We start from the raw sequence: 26,227 nt of genomic DNA, 5'->3' as shown, positions 1-26,227 counted from the left end.
GGGTCACAAAGAGTTGGACATAACTGAAAAATGACTGAACAATAGTCCTAAGAGGCAATGAGTGTTGCAACTCACTTAAGGCAAAGGATTCACAGTGCAAGGCAGTGTGTCCAAGACAGCATGGAGTCACATAAAGAATGCTGGATTTAGTCAGGGGAGATTGGGTTGTGATCAGTTCTCTCCTCTGTAAGGTGAAGGAGTAGAACAAGGTGGCCTTTAGTAACACCTTCCAGCTTCAGGTCCCAGGTTGGATTTGAATCTCATCTGTCTTCTAGCCTCCTTCAACTCTTAGTTAAATTTTACCTTCTAGGGATGGATGGTTTTGGAGAAATCTAGGAAGATGAACATGAACTGATGTAGAATGAAGTAAACAGAACCAGGAGAACAATTTACAGAACAGAACACTAACAATTTTCAAAGACTTAGGACTCTGATCTGTGTAATGATCAACCATGATACAAGAGGATTAATAATGAAACTTGTTACCCAACTCCTGATAGAAACATGGAGGGCCTCAGAGTCCTTCAGGAGACATTTTTTGGATGTGGTCAAAGTGAAATTTTGTTTTGCTTGACTATGTTTATAACAGATGTTTTATTTTTCTTTCATTTTCAATGTAGTTGGGAGAAGGTAGAAAGGATTTTGCTGATTGAAAAAAATTTATAAAAAATATTGCAACCTCTACAAGGGTTCCTGGTTTTCCTTAATGCTAGTGCCTTTTCTCTGCTGTTTTATCCCCAATTTATACTCTAAATCTTATTTGTCCATAGTTGTTTACATGTTGTCTCCCCCACTACACTGAGCTCCTTGAGAGGAGAGACTTGTCATTTGGCTTTCTTTGCATACCTGGCATTCAGCACAGTACCTGGCATGTACTAGGTACAAAATAAATGCTTGTTAGCTTACTAAATGGAAAACCTTATACTTGTAACACTCCTGGCCTTAATATTTTCATCTCTCATCTGCAAAATGAAGAGATAGGATTAGATTACCTTTGTGGTCCTTTCCAGCTCCATCAAATTCTACAATCCTGGTACTTTTCATCCTTATAAAAGTTGTTCATCGAAACCTATTGCTTTATTTAAGCACTCAGCTGGCAGGAGAGAATGTCTAACCCATTCTGTCCTATCAGAGCCAAGAAAAAGCAACTGAATAGGAATATGGGGTTTTCAGAGAAAATTAGCTTCACATTCTCCAAAAATCTCAGCAACTATCCTTGAGTAGAATTCAAGAGGAGATACCATCAGAACTAATCTCTAAACAGCCCTATTCTCCCAACCAACTGCATCCAGTATTGCTTTTTTCCCTCACTTCACTTTCATTTGTTTCAGTAGCTATCTGGGTGAAAAAGAAAGTGCACTAATTCTTGCCCCTCCTCCCTACAATATTGTAATACTGTACTACCAGGCGAAATTCTCCTAATTCTTCATTCCTCAGCCATCAGAAAATTAATCCACTGGCAAGGTAAGACATGAAGGCAGGATGGCACAGTAGCCAACCTGGAGATTCAGAGAACCTTAGTCAATCTCACTTCTGAATTTTCTCCCCCAAGTTCCCATCCCACTTTCAAGTCAGGAAGATTGTTGGGTTTCCATTTCCCAACATAGAAACAATTTGGCCCGTGTATTTTTTCCATCAGGATGAAGCTTACAGAGATGCTAACGGACACTAAGCAGTGGAAGACTACAAAACCTTTTGTGTTTTTGTGAAAGGCCTAAATTGGGATTCAAAGTCACAAAGGACTTTGAAGATTTTTCTTATGACAGGTACTGAATGTAAAATATTGGTGCTACACAATTAAAAGAAAACACACAACTTGCAATTCAAAAGTTTTATGTGATTCAAAGAAAAAAGTTACATTACAGTTTCATTAAATAAGAGGCTGAAAAAGTCTGTTATAAAAACAATTATGAAACATTTTAAATTTTATTCTTGGAACTTAAAAAAAGGCTCAAAAAAATCAAGAGAAATTACTCAGGCAATAAAGTGCACAGGGAAAATTTGCCTCATCATTCTCAATCCATAATAGCCCGAGATTTCAGAGGAAGGCCTCTGAACCTAGGCAAAAAAATAACAACAACAAAGTTCTGGTTCATGAGTTAACTTCTCTTCATAAGGGACTTGCTTCCCAACCCTATATCCTCAAAAAGGGACAAAAGAAATAAGAGAACCAAAAAGAATTTTACTAAGGATATTTCTATAGCTTTTCTAGCCTAATTCAAGAATGGAAGCATAAATAAAAACCATTTTCAGTACAAATAAAATTTGTGTGTATGTTTTAAAGAATCAACCAGTTAAGTCCTCTTTCTCAGGGGAATGAAACAATCTGAAAATCCCAACCAAACACTCAAAGACTAATTCCCTTAAATCCATCCATATTCCAGAGTACTAATAGTAGGACTCATAATTTTGTATGTCCTAATTAGGAAAAATACACAAACTGGGGGCCCTACAGAATATATACAATCATAAAATTCTGGATGCTGACTTAGTAGCTAGCGCTACTTATAGTAGATTTGGGATTGAAGGGTTGGGGGAAGAAAAGTAAAAAACCATAAAATATACATATGAAATTATGTTACTTTTACAACTGTATCAAAACCTCTACAGTCTAATAGGTGAATTCCAAACACATCACTTACATATAGGTTAAATAACATAGTGACGTTAGGTAGCATAAAGATCACTAAAGATAGTGAAGGGGGTGAGTGGGTGGGGTTGGAATAGTTTAATATCTTTGAATAAGGGCCTCAACAAATAAGCTAGGCACAAAACTTTGTAACACCAAATTCAACATTTCAATTTACCATAAGTTTTATAAAGGTAAACTGCCAATAACTATGTTCATATGTAAAAATCTAAGTACATAAACTTTCTAAATTATAGTAGTAGTGCAACATACAATGCAATCCCTACTGTCTAACTGTCTAGAACTACAGTGCAATGCTTAACAAAAAAGAATTTTTGTGCCTTGATGGACAAAACAGAAGAATTCCTCCAGGGTCTGGGAAACAAATAAACAAAAAAAACCTTAACAAATGGTAGCAGTGGATTGCAAAGGAAAGCGTCAACTAACTTCTGCCTTCTCCTTCATGTCTTCCCATTTATAAACATTCTTCTCTGCTGCTTCCAAAAATCACTTTCATTCTCCAGTTACAAAAGCTATTGAGCGGTTAAGTTATTTTTCTAAAATGGACACTTGCAACGTTATTTTCTGTTCTTGATGTGAGGGAATTAAAGACCAGAGTTGGCCAGTCAACACATATTTCACTTTAAAAGTAAAGTACTTTGGTGAACAGAAAGGAAAAAAAAACCATTCAATGGGTCACTTCCATTTACCTGAAAAGGTCAATTTACACACACAACATACCATAAATCCTAAGGTCACCATTTGTGAGATAAGAGAATGGGAATGGTTTGCAAGAGTGAACACAAACATCCAAATTACAACATAAAAGTAATTGTCTTAAATGAAGAACATTTAAATCACGAGGCAGTTTCTTACTCAACAGCATACAAGCCACTCTATATGCAATTGGCAGGTCTTGGTCCTCTTAACATTTTGGATCCCTAGGTCATAAGTATGGCTTAGGGTATCTACTTTAAATGACTAGACAAACTTTTGAAATGTTTTGAGAAGGTGACAGCATTTTTTTTTCTTTAAAAGGCCCTTAGTCAATCATTTATGGGTCTTAAAAATTCTTATGCTGACCATGACTAATGATTTCTTTTGCCTGGATGATGTTCCAAGTTTACCAAGCTGGATAATTATAAAAAATGTTTTTCATTATTAATAAAAAACAGCTTGCAAAGTAATTACGATATAAATACCTTTATAGAAAATACTAGTATAAAAATTAGTACCCTGTAACATTTTGTAAAAAAAAAAAAATTCTGACTACAAAGGTTAAGTGAATCAAGATTCTGTAAACTTCATGGCTAAGATGTTTTCTTTCAATGCTGGTGATTCAGATTTATCAATTTTTGGAACACTTTCCTTTTAAAAAAAAACCCAAGAGTTTCTTAAACTTCAAAACTGTAATTGTGAACAGGGCCTCAAAGAAAAAAAAAGTGTTAACAACATGCTTTCACCAGGAACTGCTCAAAAAACCCTGAAAAAAAATTATGTCCATTCTGTGTTTCAGCCCTTACGGTAAGTGTTCTGAATAAAGGCTTTTAAAAAACATCAGACGCAGATCATGTCCTGAATGATTCCTTAGGCAGAGCATGGTGGCATGGGGACTAGTGGGCTCAAAGCCACCCCGGTGCTTCCCGGCTTCTCTGATGAAGCAATTCTGTTTAATTTGCCTACTTCGGCCTGCCAGTTTGGGATCTTCTTGGCCGCCATGTGACGCCGGGCGTGCTTTGTCAAGTGGTCACTCCGCATGAAGCGCCGAGCACACACGGGGCACACAAATTTCTTTTCTCCTGTATGAGTTCTGCGGTGTCTCGAGAAAGTTCATCTGAACGAGCAAATTTTTTATCACAACCTGCCCAGCTGCAGTTGAAAGGCTTCTCTCCTACGAGCGGGAAGGAAGGAAGGGAGACACAAGTTTAAAAAAAGAGAAAACATTAACCATCTAAACAGGGCAATTTCTGGCCTTTTCTTTTATATCACACTGCCTCTCTCTCTTTTTCTTCAACAATGCAACAAAAATGGAGACGATAAACAACAAAAATAGCTAGCATTTAAACAGCACTTTGAGTTTTGAAAAGCACCTTAAACACATTATCTCAGGGCAGCTAGGTGGTGCAGGGGACAGAGCATCAGCCCTGAAGTCAGGAGGACCTCAGTTCAAATCCAGTCTCAGACACTTGACACTAGCTGTGTGACCCTGGGCAACTCACTTAACCCCAACTGCCAAAAAAACAAACAAAAAAAACCACATGATCTCATCTGATACTCACAACAACCCTGTAAGGCTAAGCACTTAGTATTATCTCTCTTTCACAGCTGAGGAAACTGAGGTTGAGAGGTTAAGCAACTTGCCCACTTAGGTAATGGGTCACATAGCTAGTCAATGTCCCAGGCAGGACTGAAACTCCAAGTCTAGCACTCTATCCACTGTACCACTGAGCTGCCTAACCCTAGTACTAGCCTTTTTGTTCTAGGGTTGTTTTACTTATATCCTACTCCTCATGACTCCATTCGGGGTTTTCTTGGCAAAGATATTAGGAATGGTTTACCATTTTAGCTCATTTTACAGGTGAGGAAATTGACATAAACAAGGTTAAATGACTTGCCCAGGGTCACCCAGCTAGTAAATGTCTGAGGCTGTGGATTTGAACTCAGGAGGATGAGTCTTTTCCTGACTCCAGGCCTGGCACTCTATGAACTGAGCCACCTAGCTGCCACACTATCCTCTCTTGCAGGGTTGCTGGAACATCAGTGCTTGCATCGCTTCTTATATGTATCTGTTATCTTTTATACTGCTACTGTATCTTATGTCTTGAAATGTACTAGAAACTCCTTGAGAGTAAGAATCTATTTAGGCCTCTGCTTCATACCTTAAACATAAATGCTCAATAAATGCTTGCTGAGAGTATTGCCTGAACACAAAAAGCAAGGCATTTATATTACTGAGCCTCCAAAATTTCAAATTTTGGTGAAACTGATACTGAGGTCAGTAAAACTACACTTAAAATGGCCCTTTAACTGAATCCAAACTTCTCAGAACAAATCCTTTTGGGATTCAGATTTGGATTCAAAGGGCCGCACTTGAGGACCTCGAGGCCTCAGGTTCCCCACCCCTGGACTAAAGTCTCTTATGCGACAGCCAGGTGGTGAAGCGGAATGCCTGGAGTCAGGAAGACCCATCTCCCCGAGTTCAAATCTAGCCTCAAGACACAACCTGTGTGACCCTGGACAAGTCCCTTGATCCTGTCTGCCTCAGTTTCCTTGTCTGTCAAATGAGATGGAGAAGGAAATGGCAAACCACTCCAATACCTTTGCCAAGAAAACCCCAAATGAGGTCATGAAGAGTCAGACAAGACTGAAACTGAGCAACAACAACAAAAAAGGTCTCTTGTGGAACTTTTCAAAGAACAAAGGTCTGTAATTTCCTCGGGTCTTCAACACCTAGCTAAGGGCAGGAGACCGTAAACAGGCAAAGTTTAGCCTAAATGCCCTCAGGAAAATTCCCATCCTCCACTGCTAGGCAGCCTGTCTTTAGTGATGTATCTGCAGACACAGGGCAGAGGAAACGTCCAGAGGATTGAGAGACCAGGTCCTGACATTCCAGGCTAATAACTGTGGAGTTAGAATGGACATTAGAGGCTACCTAGCCCACCAACCTCATTTTACAGCGGAAGAAACTGAGGCCAGAGGAAATCACAAAGAAGTTAACAACAAAACCAAGTTCTCCGACTCTAAATCCAAGGCTCTGTTACAGCAGGCTCATCCATACAGAAAACGAATAAATTTACTAATTCTGTTTTAAGCATCTGGACCTGTTGTCTGATTATTATGAGCAGTCCCTTTTCTTGCTTTATTATTTTTATGTTAGGTGGGCTAGGACAATAATGAGCATGCTGGAAGAGATCGATCCCATCAGGAAAATGAAGAACCAGAGTGGATCATCTCTAAAGTGTATTTCTGTTGTAAATCCTATAATTCTTTAAATGCTATATATAAAATATTTATTCTTGTCCAAAGTTTTAGCTTCTTATGAAAAACCCAGCACTCAATACAATTATCAAACTGAACACAATATGCTTTTAAAATGATTTAACTGAAAAATGGATCAATGTAGTATTATGAGATTTAGTGCCTTGCACAGATAAACCATTAATTAGGATGTGGAACTTTCCTATCTTAGAACACCTCCAAAGGAGAGGTTTTAAATTAAGTTGAGGGTAGCAAGAAGAGGGCCTGTTTTTACTTCCTTCCTACCCTATGCCATTTTCTTGCTGCCACTGATGGATGCTGGCTTCATGTATAACAAAACCCCATTATCACAAATGCCACATTCAGCAGTTCAGACAGACAGTACCTTGGTACTAGCATAGACAGGATTTACTGGCACAAACAAAATTTTCTAGAGGAATTACCACCTAAATATTTTAGCTGTCTCTGTTCTTAAAAATCAATCTGTGGGCTTAGGTTGGTATTTTCATAATGTTAATCACCAATAATTCTGATCTATGAAAGTAGAATTAAAATACACATGTTGACATTACCAAATTGCATTGCCCTTTAAAAAGACTCTTAATTCAGACTGATCCTCCCACTCATATGTCCAATCAATGATATTTTACCATATTTTTGCTATTTTTTTTTGTACTTGGGCACTGAGACTGCTTTTGCAAAAGGTACACTTTCTAAAATGCAAAATATTCATAAGGGGAAAGAAATGGATAGTGTTGTATATGCCATAGTACCAAATGTCTTATATGGTATAGTACCAAGTACAGTTAAAAAAAAGAAGTTTGTTCACTATTCCTATCAACTGGAACTACTCTGGTACTAAAACTAATGCTCATAATGAGCACTGTGAAGACCTGAAACATCCTGAAGTGTCTTCAGAATCATCAATTATCATAAGCTCCATGAAGAGTAAGTACTCATTTCTTTTATAACTTTCCTATCATTTCCAACACCAAGCACAGTGCTATACTCAAAGTATGCATTTAATATATGTTGAATCTGAATTAAAAAAAAATTTTAAATGATGCTTGGTAAATGAAAACTGCTGTTTCCTAGGAATATTAATAAAATCTGAGTTGGAAGGAACTTCAGACATCACTCAAACTAACCCATGCTTGTAGTTTCTAACCGTTTTTGTATCGTGGATCCCTTTGGTCACCTGGAGAAGCCAACGGACCTGGTTACAGAACAATGTTTTTAAATAACTGAACAAAATGCTAAGTTTCAGTCAGAGGTTAGTGAAAACGAAGATGTAATTTTTCTCCCATCCAAGTTCACAGACTCCCTGAAACCTTTCCATGGTCCCCTCAGGGATCTATGGATCCCAGGTTAAGAACTCCTGACCCACACTCCAAGTGTTTATCCAGCCTCTCGTGGTTAACAACCAGTTAAATCAGAATGTCCTACTGCTTCCATATCACTATTCTATCAGTGGAAGAATAAGACCCATAAATCAGTCACATCATTGTTCCCCTATATGTTCACATTTTCCCATCAAAAAAGATGTAGGGCAATTTCTTAACCACTTGGCCTGAAATTCTGGGAATATCTGATTTTCCTAAATACATACTCACCAGTGTGAGTACGAAGATGGGCCTTGAGGTGGGAACTTTTGAAATAAGTTTTCCGGCATCCTGGAAAGTTACAAACATAATTTCTTCTTCGGGAAAAGTCTACTGAAGGGACACAATTTTGACTGGGTGTAATGAAGACCGGAGCCGGGGCAAGAGGGAGTAACTTGGTGTTCCCCAGAGTCATGACATTTGGTTGGCAAGTTGCCGGCTGGGGGAAGACCAACATAACAGCTCCTTGAGGCACTGACGTTCCCATAAGCACAGGCTGAGAGATCGAAGCAGTCTGGGGTAAAATGGGCTTGATGGGGGCTGGGTTTGCTGGGGAAGGCTTCAAGAAAGCTGAAACCATTCCACCACTCTGACCAGTCACAGGAATCATTTGGCAAAGGACGGGGGGAGGGTGGACGGGAACAGGGACAGAAATATAAGAGGCAGCTTTCCTTGGGGCATCACCGTCACAATTCTTTGGTGAGCATGTCTGTGTTGTGATGGGCCACACCCCCTGTTGTCCTTTATCAGGAAGAAAAGAACCAGAACTTTGTAAGCGAGGCGGACAGGGGACCAGATTAGCATGGTTTAAACCACTCTCAAGGTGCAAGGCCTGAAAAGCTTCAGAAATTCCTGAGTGGTGAGTTTCCTTCAGGCCTATGGAATTTCTGTTGCCTGAACCACCTTCCATTTCTCCTTGGGGTGCAGGAATGTGAGAGGAAGCAGAACTGTCCCCAGTGTGGCGGATCACACTGGTTACCATGGCTTTGTAGGGCTGAAGAGAAGCTGGCTCTGGCACCTCTGGCTTCTGCCTGGACAGCCCTGACTCCATCTTCATTCTTGACAATTTGGCTACCAAAACAGAGGTCATATTTGCAGAGGTAGCCGGATAGACTGCTTGGCCTGTTCCTGTTTGGGAAGCAGTGACTTGGGAGGGAAGAAGCAATGAAGTAGACGGTTCAAGAAGATCGGGACTGTGAGGGGGAGTCATGCACTGAAAAGAAAGAACAAGGTCTGAAGGCAAGGTATGAAAAAGTTATCACAGAGGCTTAAGGTTGCTTTTACAGTTTTGTGTTTTTTTTTAGGCAACTGGGGTTAAGTGACTTGCCGAGGGTCACACAGCTAGTAAGTGTCAAGTGTTTGGTCTGAAGCCATATTTGAACTCAGGTCCTCCTGACTTCAGGGCCGGTGCTCTATCCACTGCGCCACCTAGTGGCTCCCTTCAGGTTGCTTTTAAAGGATATACCTTTAGAATATGATTCGTCTATAGTGAAGACATAAACAAAATAATTTAAATATTCTAAGAAACAAATGGCTTAAGAAACCAGAATGACCAAGTTTACAGATTCCAGTAAAAAGAAATCTCAATGTATAATATCTTATAGCAGCCCTGATGGGCAGAACCTGTTAAAAAAGCCCCTTCATTCTCCAAGCTTTTTCCACTTTTTCTATGTAAGCATCCATTCTCTCTTCCCACACACTTCAAACAGTGCACATACTAACGCACAGAAGTGCAGGAAATGCCATTCCCCTCGTTCTTTCCTTTTTCTTAGATCATGCAACTTCAGATGTACACAGTGAAACAATGTAATTTCTGCAATTAGACATAATTTAGAATTCTTTAAAAACAAAATTTCAATTGGAGCCTCAATCCATTAGACATCACTATTCTGAGACACGTATGATTATGCCTCAGGTACTAAATTCTCCAGAAAACTGCCTCCTCCCTGTATTATTTTTTCAATCCCTGTTTTCTATCCATTCCCTGTTGTTCTGCACCCAGTACAAGTTTAAAGGGTCTCTGAAACACTGTCATCATTTTCACAGTCTTACTTCATCAAACACTGACCCATCACACTTCTACACTACAGTCCTTTCAGCACTTCTCTCCAAATCATGGGCTTGAGGCCAATCTCACTTCTGGTGGCCACCTCGAGGATCTGAACTTCTGCCCCATATTTCACCCTTGCTGACAAAGTTCACTAACAAATACATCTTCAGGTAAAGATAGAAGTAGGGGAATCATCTAGAGAACAAAACCCAGGAAACAATTTCAAATATTCTTTCTATAAATGTATATATTTTAGTCATCTAGTCCTACCCATACATTAATGAGAGTCCCTTCGGCAATATCCAACAAGTAGTCATTGACCCTTATTTGAAGACCTCCATTGAGTGGGAGTCCACAACCTCCTCAGGCAGAATACTCCACTTACGGAGAGTCGTAATTTTTAGGTAACGTTTCAATTAAATTTCCATCATCACAATCACTAATACAGTTAAAAAAGAGGAGTATTAAGTCCAGAAAGTCCCAGTTAAAATACATATTACCTAGAAAGAAAAGGATAACCCTAATTCTGCTCTAGCCCCTACTCATTAACACAAGCTGATCTGCTAAGTCATCAAGTAGTTAAGTAGTTATTTCAGAAGGCACAGAAATGACATCCCTGTAAGATTGAATCTAGGACAAGAAAATTTCACTGGATACCTTAGGTAAGAGGGAGCAGCATGGAGAGTGGGGCCGTGGCAGCAAGGGCTTGGTGTGAGGCATCTGAGATGGGCACTTGTGCCAGGGAATACCTTAAAAAACACATTTCGTGCAAATCAAAACAACTCTGAGGTATCACATCACACCTATCAGGTTGGCCAAAATGACAAAACAGGAAAATGATAAATGTTGAAGCAGATGTGGGAAAATTGGAACACTAATACATTGTTGGTGGAGTTGTGAAATGATCCAACCATTGTGGAGAACAATTTGGAACTATGCCCAAAGGGCTACAAAAATGTGCATACCCTTTGATCCAGCAATAGCACTTCTAGGGCTAGATCCCAAAGAGATCATACAAATGGGAAAATGACCCACATGTGCAAAAATATTCGTAGCAGCTCTTTTTATGGTGGCAAAGAATTGGAAATTGAGAGGATGTCCATCAATTGGGGAATGGCTGAGCAAGTTGTGGTATATGAATGTAATGGAATACTATTGTGCTATGAGAAATGATGAACAGGCTGACTTCAGAAAAATCTGGAAAGACTTATATGGTCTGATGCTGAGTGAAGTGAGCAGAACCAAGAGGACTTTGTACACAATAACAGCCATGTTATGCAATGACTAAGATTGTTAAACTGAACCTTTCTCAGCATTATGAGGATCTAAGACATTTCCAGAGGCCTCGGGATGGATAATGCTGTCCACATCCAAAGAAAGAACTATGGAAGTCGAATCGCTATCACTTATTTTTACCTTCTGTGGAGTTTTGTTTCATCTTTCTGATGGTTCCTCCTATTGGTTTTAATTTTTACTTACAACTTCACTAACGTGAAAGTATGTTTAATGGGTATGTAAATGTAAAGTCTATATCAGACTGCGTGCTGTCTTGAGGAGGGTGGGGGTGAGGAAAAGGGAGAAAAATTTTCAACTCAAAAGCATATGGAAAAAATTAAAAAAATTAAATTAAAAAAAAAACACACTTAGCAATTTTGCCTGAGGAAGTAGTCCTGCTTGGACTAATCAAAATGATGATGACAAAGAGAAATAAGGCAGAGGCGTATGTCCAAATTTTAGCACCCCATTTAATCTACTGGATGCTCCAAGGGATAAATGCTTTAGCATCACCCAAAATACTAAGGGGCACACTGCTACCATTTCACAGTGTATTTTCCTCACCTGAGCTGCTGGGATACCATTGACCTTGGAAAGACCCATGTAAGCAGGCAAATTTTGTTCCCTGACCGTTTGAGGACTAACTGTGATGTGTAAAAGGAAAGATGCATTAGATGGTAAGATGGCCTCCTCTGCAGGGAGGCCAAATAACACTTTTCACAGAAACTCACTGTACTTACCCAAGACAAATACTTTCATAGAAAAACCAAGCTAAAACTAATGTCCTGTTCTAGTGCCTCACTGTGGTGTGGGCTTTCAAAGGCTATGCCCAGTGAGCTTTCTGAAGACCAGCCCAACTAAGGTAGAAGAGCTCATCATCAAGGCTGCCCCCTTCTTCCACGTTGCAGAGGAGTTACAATCTCAATCAGTGGAAGTTCCCACAGTGGGTAGTGAAGTACTAAAGCCCAGCAATAATAATCTAATAGACAAGGGGCTGAATTATATATACACACAGCCATTTCAAAAACACTCCCCACCCCACCCTCCTATCTGCCCCCACTTAAACCCTCCCTTTCTTACCAGAGTAGAAAGAGAATGGAAGTCCTTTGCTAACTCAGACAGGACAGCTTCACCATGCAAGGCAGTGAAGTCTCCTGAATCCGAGACTGGAGTAAGTGGTCTTATTTTTAAGAGGTCACTTTTCTGGGATCTTTGACCCCAGGAACTCATGCAAACAAGAGCTTCAACAGCTTCCATGTCTGTGTGCTCCAAAACACTACATGTAGACCTCTCACTGTCATGTCGCTTCCTTTCCAGGATAGATTCACATATGTCCATGATGTCAGCCTGAAGAGAAACAAATCACAATCAATTTTCTTGTAGTTGAATAATTTTGTGAAGCATTATGGTGGAGGAGGAACACGGTCCTAGGTTGAAATTTCGGCTTTGCTACCTACTATTAGATTTCCTCTCTTGAAAAATAGGAGTAAGGGGCTATAACTGTATGGTCTCTATGGTCCATTCAGTTCTATATCTGCTACTGTACAATCATTATCATATACCAACACCAGAACCCTTTGTCTATTACAAGGGCTAAGACAGACTCCTACTAATTCCATTTTCTATTAAATTTCTTTTCTTTTAAACCACATTTCCTAAGTGGAATTTCACTTTCTCTTTTTAAAACCATACCTGGGAAAGAAAAAAACGTACTTAACAGAAAGGCATTCTCATATGAAGCACACTGATTTCTAGAAAAGATTTTTTAAAAAATATATGTTTTTCAGAATAAATGATTAAAACCTGAACCACAGAAGTAAAAGCCAGAGCAGAGCCTCAACTGGAACAACTATGCTCGGTGCAGATCCACCTCCCCCCCCCAATGGTGAATTCCAGCACACCCATCACCTTCACCAATGGACTCCAGGACTAAGTGGCACCTGTCTAGACCAAGCAACCGCCTCCAAGGGAGCTTAGGAAGAGCCCTGACCCTCTGAAGAGTTCACAAAGCCCCTTTAGAGGATTAGGAAAAACCTGCTTTCAGCAGCATGTCTAGAAAAAAAAAACCTGTAACCTGACTAAAGTTACAGTATTACCTCAGGGGAGGTTCTTCCTGGTTATCAAACTATAAGCTCAAGAGCAAAGTCAAGTCTTCCAGTTTCCTGGATCCCTAACAAAGCAGAACCAACTATACTGGATATAACAGGCATTCAATAAATATCTGGTGGAGAAATACCCACTAATATAATAATACCAACTAACATGGGAGGTGCTTTATATCATAGGGTTTTTTAAAAATTTAATAGCATTTTATTTTTCCAATTACATGTAAAGATAATTTTCATCATTCATTTTTTGAAAGATTTTGAGTTCCAAAATTTTGAGTTCCATTTTTCTCCCTCCCTCCCCTCCCCAAGAGGGCAAGTAATCGGATATAAGTTATACATATCATAGAGTTTTAAGATTTAAAGATGGAAGGAACTATAGAAGCCATGTAATGCAACCTCCCCTCATTTTATCAAAGAGGAAGCTGAAGCCCAGAGAAGTTTTGACTTTCCTAAGACTGTATATGCAGTAAGCAACAAAGGTGAGATTTGAACCTGGGTCCTTTGGACTCCAAATCCCTCACTCCACCACACCATCAAATTTGATCCTTACAACAACCCTGTGAGCATGAAGTAGGTATCACAGATATTATTAGACCCATTTTATAAATAGAGAAACTGAAGGTCGGGGAAAAAAGTTTTAAGTAGCCCAAAATCATCTTGTTAGTAAAGGTTATGGGGCAGGATTTGAACCCAGGTTTCTTCTAAGTTGAAGTACCATACCATGTTGCCCACCCACAGAGTTAACTAAGACCTATGCCAGTTAAACGATCTATACCTAACCATATAGCTAATAAGTGACAGAGCCAGGGAAGGGGCGAGGGAACTGGAACCCAGATTTCCTACATTACAGTGTCATATTCTTCTCATTCTATCAGGCCACCTTTCCTCCTGAATCAGTCAACAGCCTTCTCCTCCCCATCCTCCCAATTCTCAATATCTGTATTAAGAATCAGATGGTAAGAGCTAGTTAAAAAAAGAAAAAAGAATGAGATGGAACCATAGAGACCCTGGAGTCAAATCCCCTCACTTTATCACAGAGGAACTGTGAGACACCTTTCAAACAAACCCATGAAATCAAAGTAGGCCTTGTCTCCAACACTGGCTTGTGATAACACCATTAATCAAAAATTCTTTTGGAGGTTTCTGAAATTGAAAGGACTGAAGAGATCATCTAGTCCAAACCCCTTCCTTCCATTTTATGAAGAAACTGTAACCCATTGAGGGGATGTGGCATACTCAGGGCAGGAATTAATAAAATCTAAATTATCTAACTGCAAATCCAGGGCTCTTTCCTAAGCAACTATTCACAACCTCAGGCAAAGACTTCAAGACCTCACTGCTTTCCCCAAAGGGGCTCCTTTTCCAAACTGTACTTATAACAGCAATAACCATGCTAACCCAGGCACCCCATTAACAGGAATAGCAACCTAGAAGCAAAGGAAAGCAATCTGTGAACACATTCATTCTGCCCCCACACCACACAACCCTCCCCAAGAAAAACCCCAACACTACTTTAAATGATCTTAGCAGTGTGGGTTGAAGTTTATAAAGCCCAAAAGCATCCCCAATCCTAAATATAAATCCATATATTTCAGAACCACTACCCCCTTCTATTAGCCAAGAGGATGAAGCTGGTGAAAATAGCGACCTGCTAAGGAACTCTAATAGCCCCTTGGGAGACCTGTTGGAGAAGAAAACGGAGTAAGATTAAATGCCAGGTTTTCTAGAAACCCCTCATGGTATGTAAATACCTTTCTGAATCTGAGTTTTCTTACTATCTCTGGCTATAGTGAGTACCCCAGCTGTATGCAGCCTGGGAGAGGTAAAGCTGGAAAGGTGGGTGGGAATCAGACTTCCGGAGTTTTGAAAGCAGACTAAAGAATTTGGACTTCATTTGGTAGAAGACCACTATTCAAAAGCATTTTTACAGTACCAAGACACTGTGTTAAGCTTAAACTTAACTTAAAAACTTTTAAAAAAAAAGAGTCCCTGCCCACAAGTAGCTTTTATTCATATTAAGAGGCTGGACCTAAGGTCAGAAGACACGGGTTTGAGATCTCATTCCACAGGTCCTCATCCAGGCCACAGCACTGAATGGACTATGTGACCTGAGATCTTTTTTCCAGCTCTGAGATTCTACAACTCAAAACAGCAAAACTAGAAGAAACAAGAGACAGAAGCTGCTGAGGCAGATTCTGAATAAGGAATAACTTATTAACAATGAGAGCTGTCCAAAAGAGGAATGGCTTCCTGGAAAGGCAATGAATTTCCTCCCCCCTCTCCCCTATTGGAGGAACTTGAATCAAAGGCTGGATCACTACTTTTTAAGGACAGGTACTGTAGACAGATGCTGGGTTAAGAACTCAGGTTAAGGAGTTCCTAACTTGTGGTCCTTGGGAATTGTGGGTAGATTTCAACGGATCCAGAAATTTGGCTGGGGAAAAAAATTACATCTTGATTTTCACTAACCTCTAACCAAAATTTAACATTTCCTTTAACTCTGAATTAAAACAAAACAAAACAAAACATTATTGCTTTGAGAAGGGGTCCATTGGCTTCACCAGAGTGCCAAAGAAGAAGACCATTAAAAAAAAAAGCCAAGAACCTCTATAGCAGAGCATCCATCCTGTACTGGCTGTGCTGGACAGCTGCTGAAGTAGGGGCAGTTTAATACAGCGTAATGAAAACAGAGACGGATTCATAGCTCCTGGTTTCATTCCCCAATTCTACTTATTATCTGTTTTCTTCAGTATGTCCTCTGCTTTTTTCCTCATCTACAAAATAAGGGGGTTGGACTAGATGACCTCTAAGATCCCTTCTGGCTCTAAATCTGTAATCTCTTAAATTCCTTCCAGCTCTAAGATTATGTGATTTTAAGAACTGCAGTCTTTGCTCTTCCAAAAACTAACTGTATGAACTTAGAAAAATCACTGGGTCTCTAGGGGTCACAGTTCCTCCATTTGCAGAATTCGGGGGTTAGGAAACACCAAGGCCCAGTTTTAAACCCTTCACCTTCCACCTAAGCCAGCCCAAAGGTTCTTAACTTCTTGGTGCCATGGGCCTTTTGGTAAAGCCCATGGACCCCTTCACATAATGTTTTTAAAATGCATCAAACACCTCCGGGATTACAAATGAAACAAATTCTACTGAAATAGTTATAAAAATACTAAAAAACCAAAGCCAAAGGTTTTTATCCCAAGGATAAGGGACCCTGACTTAGACTTTTTTTGGGGGGGAGGGGGGAAGGTAGATGTGTGTAAATTTCTAGCCCTTCCTGGGCAAAAGGAGACATCCAAGGAAAGAAAAAGTGACATCTCTTTTTTCCAAGTTCATTTTTCCCTCAAGAAGAGTGGTGTAGGTCTTCCCTCTCCCCAGCTGGGTTAAGTCCCACATGTCTTTCCAACATAAAAATCTAACTCCCCCTGCCCACCAACCTCCACCCCAAACCCCTGTAGTGAGGAAGTAGCGATCTGGCTGGGAGGCGGGGCCCCCTGAGCCCCACCTTCCCTGCCCCGCCCCAGCCACCACCCACTCCCTACAAGGGCACGGTGACGTCATGGGTGGGCTACCCTGTGGGGCCCCGCAGGCAGACCCTTCGACTCAGGGGGAGGGGCGGAGGCTGTGGGGGGGAAAAAAGAAAGGGAGACTGAGTCCAGCATCCAGGACTGCCCCCCACCCGCCAGTCTGGGCCGGAAGCCCTGAGCTCTCCCCACTCCAATTCTGAAACCCAGTAGGGCGCGACCCCGAATGAGTTATCCACACCCCGAGGCCAGAGGCCTCCCCTGGGCGCCCTCTCGGAGGCTGCACTGGGACGGCCAGCGCGCCACGCCGCCCTGCCCCGCCCCGGACACCTAACGGGACTAGGGTGGCAGCGGGATCTCACCCATTCACACGTCCTTGCCTTGCAAGCCTGGGGCTATCTCTCCCCCCCCAACACGCACACCCACCCACTCCCAGGCGGAAAGGGGGTGTGAGCCTCAGGAGCGAATGAAAGCGGCTGCACCAGCACAGCCCCCTCCCAAAGCAAAGCACCGGCCTTCCCGCCCCCCCCCCGCTCCTGCACGCCCAGGATGCCCCCGCCCCCAGGGTGGGAGGCAAGAGAGTGAACGAGTATCCTCTCCTCCGCCCCCCCAAAAAAGCAAGAAAATAAAGAGGCCCATGATCCCCACCACCCAACTTGATCAGCCCAGCATGGAAACTCACAGCGGACGCATCTCCCGGGTTGGCCGTACCGGCGGTGTGCATGGCGAGAGAGATCGGGAAGCAGCGAAACAGGCGCTAGCTGAGAACCTCCTGCCGGGCGGCTGCGGCACATGGGGAAAGCAAGCGGCGGCTCTCCGAAACCTTGCACGGACTTCGGGGAGAGCAGCCGGCGTAGATCCCCGGGCAGGGCGCGCGCGCCTCCGCCAGTCCGCCCGCCAGCGCACACCGCTCCGCCCAGGCCACTGCCCTCGACGTGCAGGGAGGGGAGGAGAAGGGGTAAGGCAGGGGAGGGGAAGGAGGAGGGCGCGAAGAGGCCCGGGAGGGAGGGCGGGGCTCAGAGGCGAACCAAAATACGGCGCGCCCCGCCGCGGAGTATACGGAGGACGGCTAGACCAATCCCGTGCGACTTCATAGCCGCCGGGCCAATGAAGGCGGTAGGGCGACGCGTGATCGGAGCCTGGTCCGGGCGTGATCAGGGGGCGGGGTGCGGGCACGTGTTTGTGTCGAGGAGGGCGGGGCTGGGAGGGCGAGTCCTGGAGAAGAGGGGGAGGCAGGAGAACTGAACTGCTAAAGAGTGGGCGGGGCTTGGAGGGGGAAACCTAGGGGAGGGGGGGAGGAGGGCGGGAGAACTAAATCGCTGGGTGGAAAGTAGGGGAAAGGTCTCGGCGGCGGGAGCGGCGGCGGCGGCCTGGGCGGTGGCGGAGGCGGGCGGGGATGTCCCTGCGGTGCGCTGAGGGGAGGGCTGGAGGCGGGGCAGCGCCGTATTTTAAAGGGCCACCTCGGCCTTTACCCTCTCTTTTCTGGCCGCTGTCTCCTGCTGGGATTGGGTTCAATTTGAACGGCGCAGACTGCCAACGTGGGGTATTTTGGGATACACAGTATAAAAATAGATCAGTAACCTACATTCTTTGTCCTAAAGTGAAATTAATCCTGCACAACTACGATTCACAAAACTTTCAAAACAGACCAGTTGGACATCAGTTGCATTTGTGGTGCAGTCGTTTCATAAACATTTATGAAGCGCCTATGTACCAGTCTCTGTGCTGAGTGCTGAGGATACAAATAGGAGGTCACAATCTAATGAGGCAGCCAACGAGCAAACATCTACAAAGTAACATACAAGATAAAAAGGGAGTAATTAAAAGAGGAAAGGCACTGGAAAAATTAAGAGGGGTTTGTGCAGAGGGGAAAGTCCCAGATTTGGAGGCAGAGAGCTATCTCTGCATCTTGACTCTGCCCCGGTGATCCCTGTAATCAGGCCACTCATTTGCCCTCTCTCCCAGCCTCAGTTTCTCCCTTTCTAATATGTCCTAAATCCGTGCTCTTTGGACTTCTATCATCCCCATTTTACAGAGGGAGGAAACTGATATACAGAGGGAAAAGGATTCACCCTTAACCTTGAGACTCTTGACTTCTAGTCCAAGGCTCCTTGCCTTCTCATTCTGAAACTTCCTCCTCAACCCAAAAAGGAATTTAAATGCTGAGGGTCTAGGATCAGGGGTGAGGAACCTGTGGCCTTCTAGATACTTAAGTTCGGCCTTTTGACTAAATCCATTTGGATTCAGGATCAAGAATTCCCCACCCTGATGTAGGAGATCCAGATTGGTGAGTGCCTCATGTCTTGTCCACCATATCGGGCCAGAAGCTCCATCCATGCTCCCCCACAATTCATTAGCCCTATATTATAGGTGACTAATAATAAATATTGACTGCCCTCCCGTGTATCTTAGGTACCCATGGGAGTGATCACCAGGGAGATCTCACCATCACTCACCATCACCCAAAACTAAGGCCCCTTCATGACCAAATTCTCCAATCCTTCCAGCTTTCTCTCCTACTCTAGCAAAGATAGGGTCACATGACTAATCCCTTTACAAAATTCAAAATACAAATTCCTCCTGGATTGAATAATCTGGGATATGCAGTGTGACCTTATCTTTACAATTAAACAACTCCTTATCTGCCTTTACTTTCTGTTTCTTTTTTTTTATTATTAATTTATTTCTTTTTAGTTTTCAACATTCACTTCCATAAGATTTTGAGTTTTAAATTTTCTCCACTCCCACTTTTTCCCCCTTTGGACATAGTTCCAAATTGCTCTCCAGAATGGTTGGATCATTTCACAACTCCACCAACAATGTATCAGTGTTCCAATTTTCCCACATCTTCAACATTTATCATTTTCCTGTTTTGTCATGTTAGCCAATCTGATAGGTATGATGTGGTACCTCAGAGTCATTTTGATTTGCATTTCTCTAATCAATAGTGATTTAGAACATTTTTTCATATGACTATAAATAGCTTTAGTTTCTTCCTCTGAGAACTGCCTGTTCATATCTTTTGACCATTTATCAATTGGGGAATGACTTGTATTCTTATAAATTTGACTCAGTTCTCTATATATTTTAGAAATGAGGCCTTTGTCAGAGACTCTGGTTGTAAAAATTCTTTCCCAGTTTTCCCTTTCCCTTCTAATCTTGGATACATTGGCTTTATTTGTGCAAAAACTTTTTCAATTCAATGTAATCAAAACTGTCCATTTTGCATTTCATAATGTTCTCTATCTCTTGTTTGGTCATAAATTCTTCCTTTCTCCATAAATTTGAAAGGTAATCTATTCCTTGCTCTTCTAGTTTGCTTATAGTATCAGTCTTTACATCTAAATTATGTACCCATTTTGAAGAGGAAATCAAAGCAATAATTAGGAGCTATTTTGCTCAATTGTATGCCAATAAATTTGACAATCTTAGTGGAAATGGATGGATATTTACAGAAATATAAATTGCTTAGAATAATGGAGGAGGAAATAAAATACTTAAACTAACCCTGTTTCAGAAAAAGAAATTGAACAAGCCATCAGTGAACTCCCTAAGAAAAACTCTCCAGGGCCAGATGTATTTACAAGTGAATTCAATCAAACATTTGAAGAACAACTAATTCCAATACCATATAAACTATTTGGGAAAATAGGTGGAGTCCTACCAAATTCTTTTTATGATACAAATGTGGTGCTGATACCTGAGCCAAAACAGAGAAAGAAAATTACAGACCAATTTCCCTAATGAATATAGATGCAAAAATTTTAATTAGCAAAGAGATTACAACAACTTGTCTCAAGGATAATATACTATGACCAGGTAGGATTTGTAATGAGAATGCAGGGCTGGTTCAATATTAGGAAAGCTATCGGCATAGTTGACCATATCAACAACAAAACTAAAAGAAATCATATGATTATCTCAATAGATGCAGAAAAAGGATTTGACAAAATGCAACACCCATTCCTATTAAAAACACTAGAGAGCATACGAATAAATGGAGTCTTCCTTAAAATGACAGCATCTATCAAAAACCATCAGCAAGCGTTATATGCAATGGGGATAAACTGGAAGCATTTCCAATAAGATCGAGGTGAAATAGAGGTATCCATTATCACCACTGTTATTCAATATTGTGCTAGAAATGTTAGCTGTAGCAATTAGAGAAGAAAAGGAAATTGAAGGAATTAGAATAGGCAAAGAAGAAACAAAGCTATCACTCTTTGCAGATGATATGATGGTTTAGGATTTAGAGAATACTAGAAAATCAAGTAAAAAACTACTTGAAATAATAAACAACTTTAGCAAAGTTACAGGCTATAAAATAAACCCCCATAAATCACCAGCATTTATATATATTACTAACAAAGCCCATCAGCAAAAGATAGCGAAATTCCATTTTATAGTATAGACACTATAAAATATGTGGGAGTCTACTTGCCAAACAAAACCCGGAACTATATGAACACAATTACAAAACACTTTTCACACAAAGTCAGATCTAGATAATTGGAAAAATATCAGTTGCTCATGGGTAGGCCAAGCTAATATAATAAAAATGAGAATTCTACCTAGATTAATTTACTTATTCAATGCCATACCAATCAAGCTACCAAAAAATTATTTTATAAAGATAGAAAAAACAATAACAAAATTCATCTGGAAGAACAAAAAGTCCAGAATATCAAAGGAACTAATGTAAAGAAATCCAAGGGAAGGTGAGCTAGCTGTACCTATCTTAAATTGGATTATAAAGCAGCGATCATCAAAACTCCTTGGTACTGGCTAAGAAATAGAGTGGTGGATCAGTGGAATAGGTTAGGTATGCAAAACACAACAGTCAATGACTATACTAATCTACTATTTGATAAATCCAAAGCTTCTGGGACAAGAAATCACTATTTAGCAAAAACTGCTGGGAAAACTGGAAAAATGTATAGCCGAAACTGGGCATAGACCAACACCTCATACCCTACACCAAGATAAAGTCAAAATGGGTACATGATTTAGATATAAAGACTGATACTACTTTCTGTTTCTGTGCATGGTTTGTCACTCCTAATAGAAGGTGAGCATTTTGAAATCAGGGATTACTTAGGTTTTGTCTTTGCATTGCTGGAGAAGAAGGCAAAGATTAAATGCTTCTAGAAACTGAAAGGAAAAGGGACTGGTTTAGGGTCAAAAGGTAAATTAAGGAATAGAACCCTGTCTCCCAGCTCTTATCCCCAGGCTCATTCTTTGATCAGAGGATATTTATTTGTTGGGCTATTCTTTTGGTTCCGAGGAGAAAGGCAATTCCACCTCTCTACTCACTCTTACTGGTTCTGAAGCTAAAATCAAATTAATGCTTGCCCACTAAGGAAAAGGTGTGTCCATAAGAAACCTTAACTTTCCAAACCAAAATATACCCTCTGGCTATTCCTCCCCAATATGAATTTTCTCCCCCTATTCTAATGTAAATCCTATAAAAGAAGAAACTGTCTAGCTTTTGATTTTGTATCCCCAGCACTTAGCATAAAGATCTGCACCTATTAAAGCTTAATAATTGCTTTTTTCATTCATTCATTCATTCATTCATTCATTCATTCATTCATAGATTTAGAGTTGGAATGAATTTGAAGGATCTTTTAATTTAACTCCCTTATTTTTAAGGTAAGCCCAGTGCCTTTCACATACTACCTCTCCCCACACTCATCCCTTTCCAGTTTAGCCCCATCCCTCTGCAACCCCGATCTTCCTCTACCTTCAACTTCAGTTGTAGCCTCTGGAATCCCTAGTTCATTACTAACAAACAGTCCTTCGTCTTAGACCTCTCCCTCTTTCCATCTTCTTGTGCTCACCTGCCTCTCACCAGAAGACGCTTTATCCTTGGCTACTGTCAAGGTTGCTCTTTCTCTCCAGCCTCCTGGGCCAATGAGTACTAGACCTCTGCTGTGAGATTCATTTCATTCACTACCTATGCCATTCCAGATCCTTGTTCCTTTCATCTACCAAGCCCCAGGTGACTCTGCCTTATTTCTCAAAGATTCTGCCTTCCTCACTAACTCTAATACTTGCCCTTATTATTGGTGACATCAGTATGCATGAAGAGAACACTGGATTCTCAGTTAATTTACCTCCTCAGTAACTAAAACTTAGCCTCACCTCTACCTTAGGTATATCTCACATTTCCTTAAGATCCTTTGCCCTTCTCATTGGACCCTTTGACTTCAAGGCAAGGCCATGGGATCCAGAGCCTTGATTTAAAGAGAGGCTCAGCACAGTTTTTCTCCCCATTTCCTGTGAGCTACACTGCTTTCATTATTCTTTAGAACTCTCCATCACGCCCCCAAGCTGGGTAGCCTGCCCCACCCATTTTTCATCTTTTGTGTGTTATCTGTCCCCTTTAGATTGTAAGCTTCTTGAGGGCAGGGACTGTATTTTTATTTGTTTTTGTATCCCCTGTGCTTACCTCAACTCCTGGCATATTCTAAGCACTTTATAAATGTTAATTGACTGGCCTCTGCTTCTTCCTGAGGTACCCATGGGAGTGATCACTGGGGAGACCTCACCATAACCCCAAACTGAGGCCCCTTCATGACCAAAATCTCCACTCCTTCTGGCTTTGTCTCTGATCCCTTTACAATGTTGAACAAGTTTCTCTTTGATTGGATTAGGCTGGCCTCCATCTTTACAGTTCAACAGCTCCTTATCTGCCTTTACTTTCTGTTTCCATCGTAGACCTTATGCACCCTGAGGTCAGAGATTATTTTTTGTCTTTGGATGAAGAGCAGCTGGCACAGTGGTCTACTAGCTCTGATGAAGTAAGCAGTTACTAAAGGCTTCCTAAATTGAAAGGAAAAGTGACCAGATTAAGGTCATAAAGTAAATTGTAGCCTAAAACCCAGCTCTCCCAAGTCAGCCCAGAAGTCTTTCTTCAATGCAAGGATGCTTGTGAACTGCTCTTTTAGCACCTAGAAACATTCATTTGGGGCAGCTAGTTGGTACAGTGGTTAGCACCAGGCCTGGAGTCAGGAATACTCATCTTTGTGAGTTCAAATATGGCCTGAGACACTTACTATCTGTGTGACCTTGGGCAAGTCACTTAACCCTGTTTGCCTCATTTCCACATCTGTAAAATGAGCCAAGGAAGGAAATGGCAAACCACTCCAGTATCTTTGCCAAGAAAACTCCAAATGAAGTCACAAACAGTGGGACATGACCAAACAACAACACACATTCATTTACCCAAATGCTTTTCATGCCAAGAAAAAGAACCCTGGGCTGGGAGTCAGGAGATTCCAGTTCTAGCCACTTGTTGTTTTGGACAGGTCAGTTACCCTCTTTTGGCCTCAGTTTACTCACTTATTAGATGGGGAAGAGGATGGAAAGAAGGGGTTGAACTAGATCTTCCTAGCAGCTTAGTGCACATTCTGTAATCAAAAATTTACTATATTTGCTCAAATCATGCCCCTCTTCTATTTCTTCCCCCCCCCCCGTTTTAAGGAAGAATTATGAAATTATTTCCCCTACAGATGCAGTTTTTTTCCTGTGGGAGCATATATAGGGTTGGCAGCATCAACCACAGTAGAAGACTTTCTGAACATTTGGTGAGAGCTATTAAAGAAATGCAAATAACCTCATAAGCTGAAAGCAAAAGGAAGATGATTTCAGTGTTCCTTACGCTAGCTTATTGCTCTGTACAAGCCTTCAGAGACTCTAAGAAGGGAGAAATTATAAGAGTCCACATCCAGCAATTTTGGATTTGGAATCACTTTTCTGGACCTAATCCTGACAAAATCAACCACATAAATTCTCTTTCTTCCTCTGGAGCATAGTTTTTAAAAACATCTGTAGAATAGGAGGTAGCAGAACTGGTGTGGACCCGAGTTTGGTACATTGGGTGCTCCCCATGTTAATAGGAGCAGACAGAAGACATCAACCCCCATTACCTAGATGCCCTCCCATCCAACCTTCCCCACACTCACCCTCCTTCACCCCCCCAGTCCCGTTATTGGTAATATTATCTGCCCAAAACAGAGAATTGTGTGGAATTGTATACACACACACACACACACACACACACACACACATATACATTCTTGTAATTTCATAATAATAATAATTTAGACCTGGAAGGAATCTTAGAAATCACCTAGTCCCACCCTTTAAATATACAGATGATGAAACTGAAGCTCAGAGTTGAGGTACCTTGCCCACAGTCACCACTGCCATCTTTGCTTTCTCTGGGGCCACGTGGTTCCCTCTTCTCCAAGGGCCATATGGTACCATTCTCTTGCAACTTCTTAGACATTTCTCCTATACACCTGTCATCTCAGATGCTAAGAGGTGCTGAGAGGGCAGCATAAATGTACATCTCTGCCCAGGGACCAGAGTCTGCTCTCCTTGTATGGTCCTTCTTTCATTTCCCTTAGTTCTGGTCTCTGGTGCAGCTCTGGTTGTCTGATTTCCTGCCAGATCTATCTTTCTGCTGTGCTTGTCTAAGATTAGTTTGCTATCATCTGGGCAACGTTGATTCTTTACTCACTTGGTTTTTCCTCTGATCTCTGGACACCACACCTCTCCCTTTCTGACTTCCCTTTGTGTGATATCCTTAATTAGATTGTAAGCTCCTTGAAAGCAAGAATTGTCTTTTTAAAAAAATTATTATTTGTAACCTTGGACTTAACATAGTGCCTGGCACATAGCAGGTGCTTAATAAACATTAAATGAATTAGATTTGTTGAATTGAATTAATAGGTTAATCAATCAATTAACAAGCATTCATGAAGTTCCAGGTACTATGTTAGGCACTGGAAATACAAAAGCACATGTAAAACTGTCCCTGCCATCAAGGAGAAAGACATGAGCTTATGTATTATTGTTGATCAGTCAGTTTCAGTCATTCTTCATAACTCCATTGTGGGGTTTTCTTGGAGTGGTTTGCCATTTCCTTCTCTAGCTCATTTTACAGATGAGGAGACTGAGGCAAACAGTGACTTGCCCAAGGTCACACAGCTAGTAAGTGTCTGAGGCCAGATTTGAACTCATGAAGATGAGTCTTACTGATTCCACGATCAGTCTATCCACTGTGCCACCCAGGGTGTGTGTGTGTGTGTGTGTGTGTGTGTGTGTGTGTGTGTGTGTGTGTAGGATTTTACAAAATATATGATCTTTAGCATGATATAATCAGACCTTTGTCACAGGCTGTAGAGAGCCTCACCCCATAACAGTGTTTCTTCCCTACAGTTCCCAAACTCAGGTCCAAGGGCAGGTTTCAGGGGGTCTATGAACTTAAATGGGAG

The 26,227-nt window shown here is 41.4% G+C and overlaps 1 protein-coding gene across 1 annotated transcript; it reads right to left on the bottom strand.

Moving 5' to 3' along the window:
- Positions 1-1,816: 1,816 nt before the first annotated feature.
- Positions 1,817-17,882, bottom strand: KLF11 (KLF transcription factor 11). Its single transcript, XM_020992703.2, is given in 5 exon segments — positions 1,817-4,453; positions 4,456-4,520; positions 8,221-9,202; positions 12,395-12,661; positions 17,655-17,882. Coding segments are annotated over 4 exon segments (1,542 nt in total). The 5' UTR covers positions 12,653-12,661; positions 17,655-17,882; the 3' UTR covers positions 1,817-4,216.
- Between the last annotated feature and the right edge of the window lie 8,345 nt (positions 17,883-26,227).

This window comes from Phascolarctos cinereus, unplaced genomic scaffold (genome assembly GCF_003287225.1).
Source record: "Phascolarctos cinereus isolate Bilbo 61053 unplaced genomic scaffold, phaCin_HiC Scaffold_2;HRSCAF=192, whole genome shotgun sequence".
Lineage (NCBI taxonomy): Eukaryota > Metazoa > Chordata > Mammalia > Diprotodontia > Phascolarctidae > Phascolarctos > Phascolarctos cinereus.
This window is presented reverse-complemented; position numbering and strand designations above follow the sequence as displayed.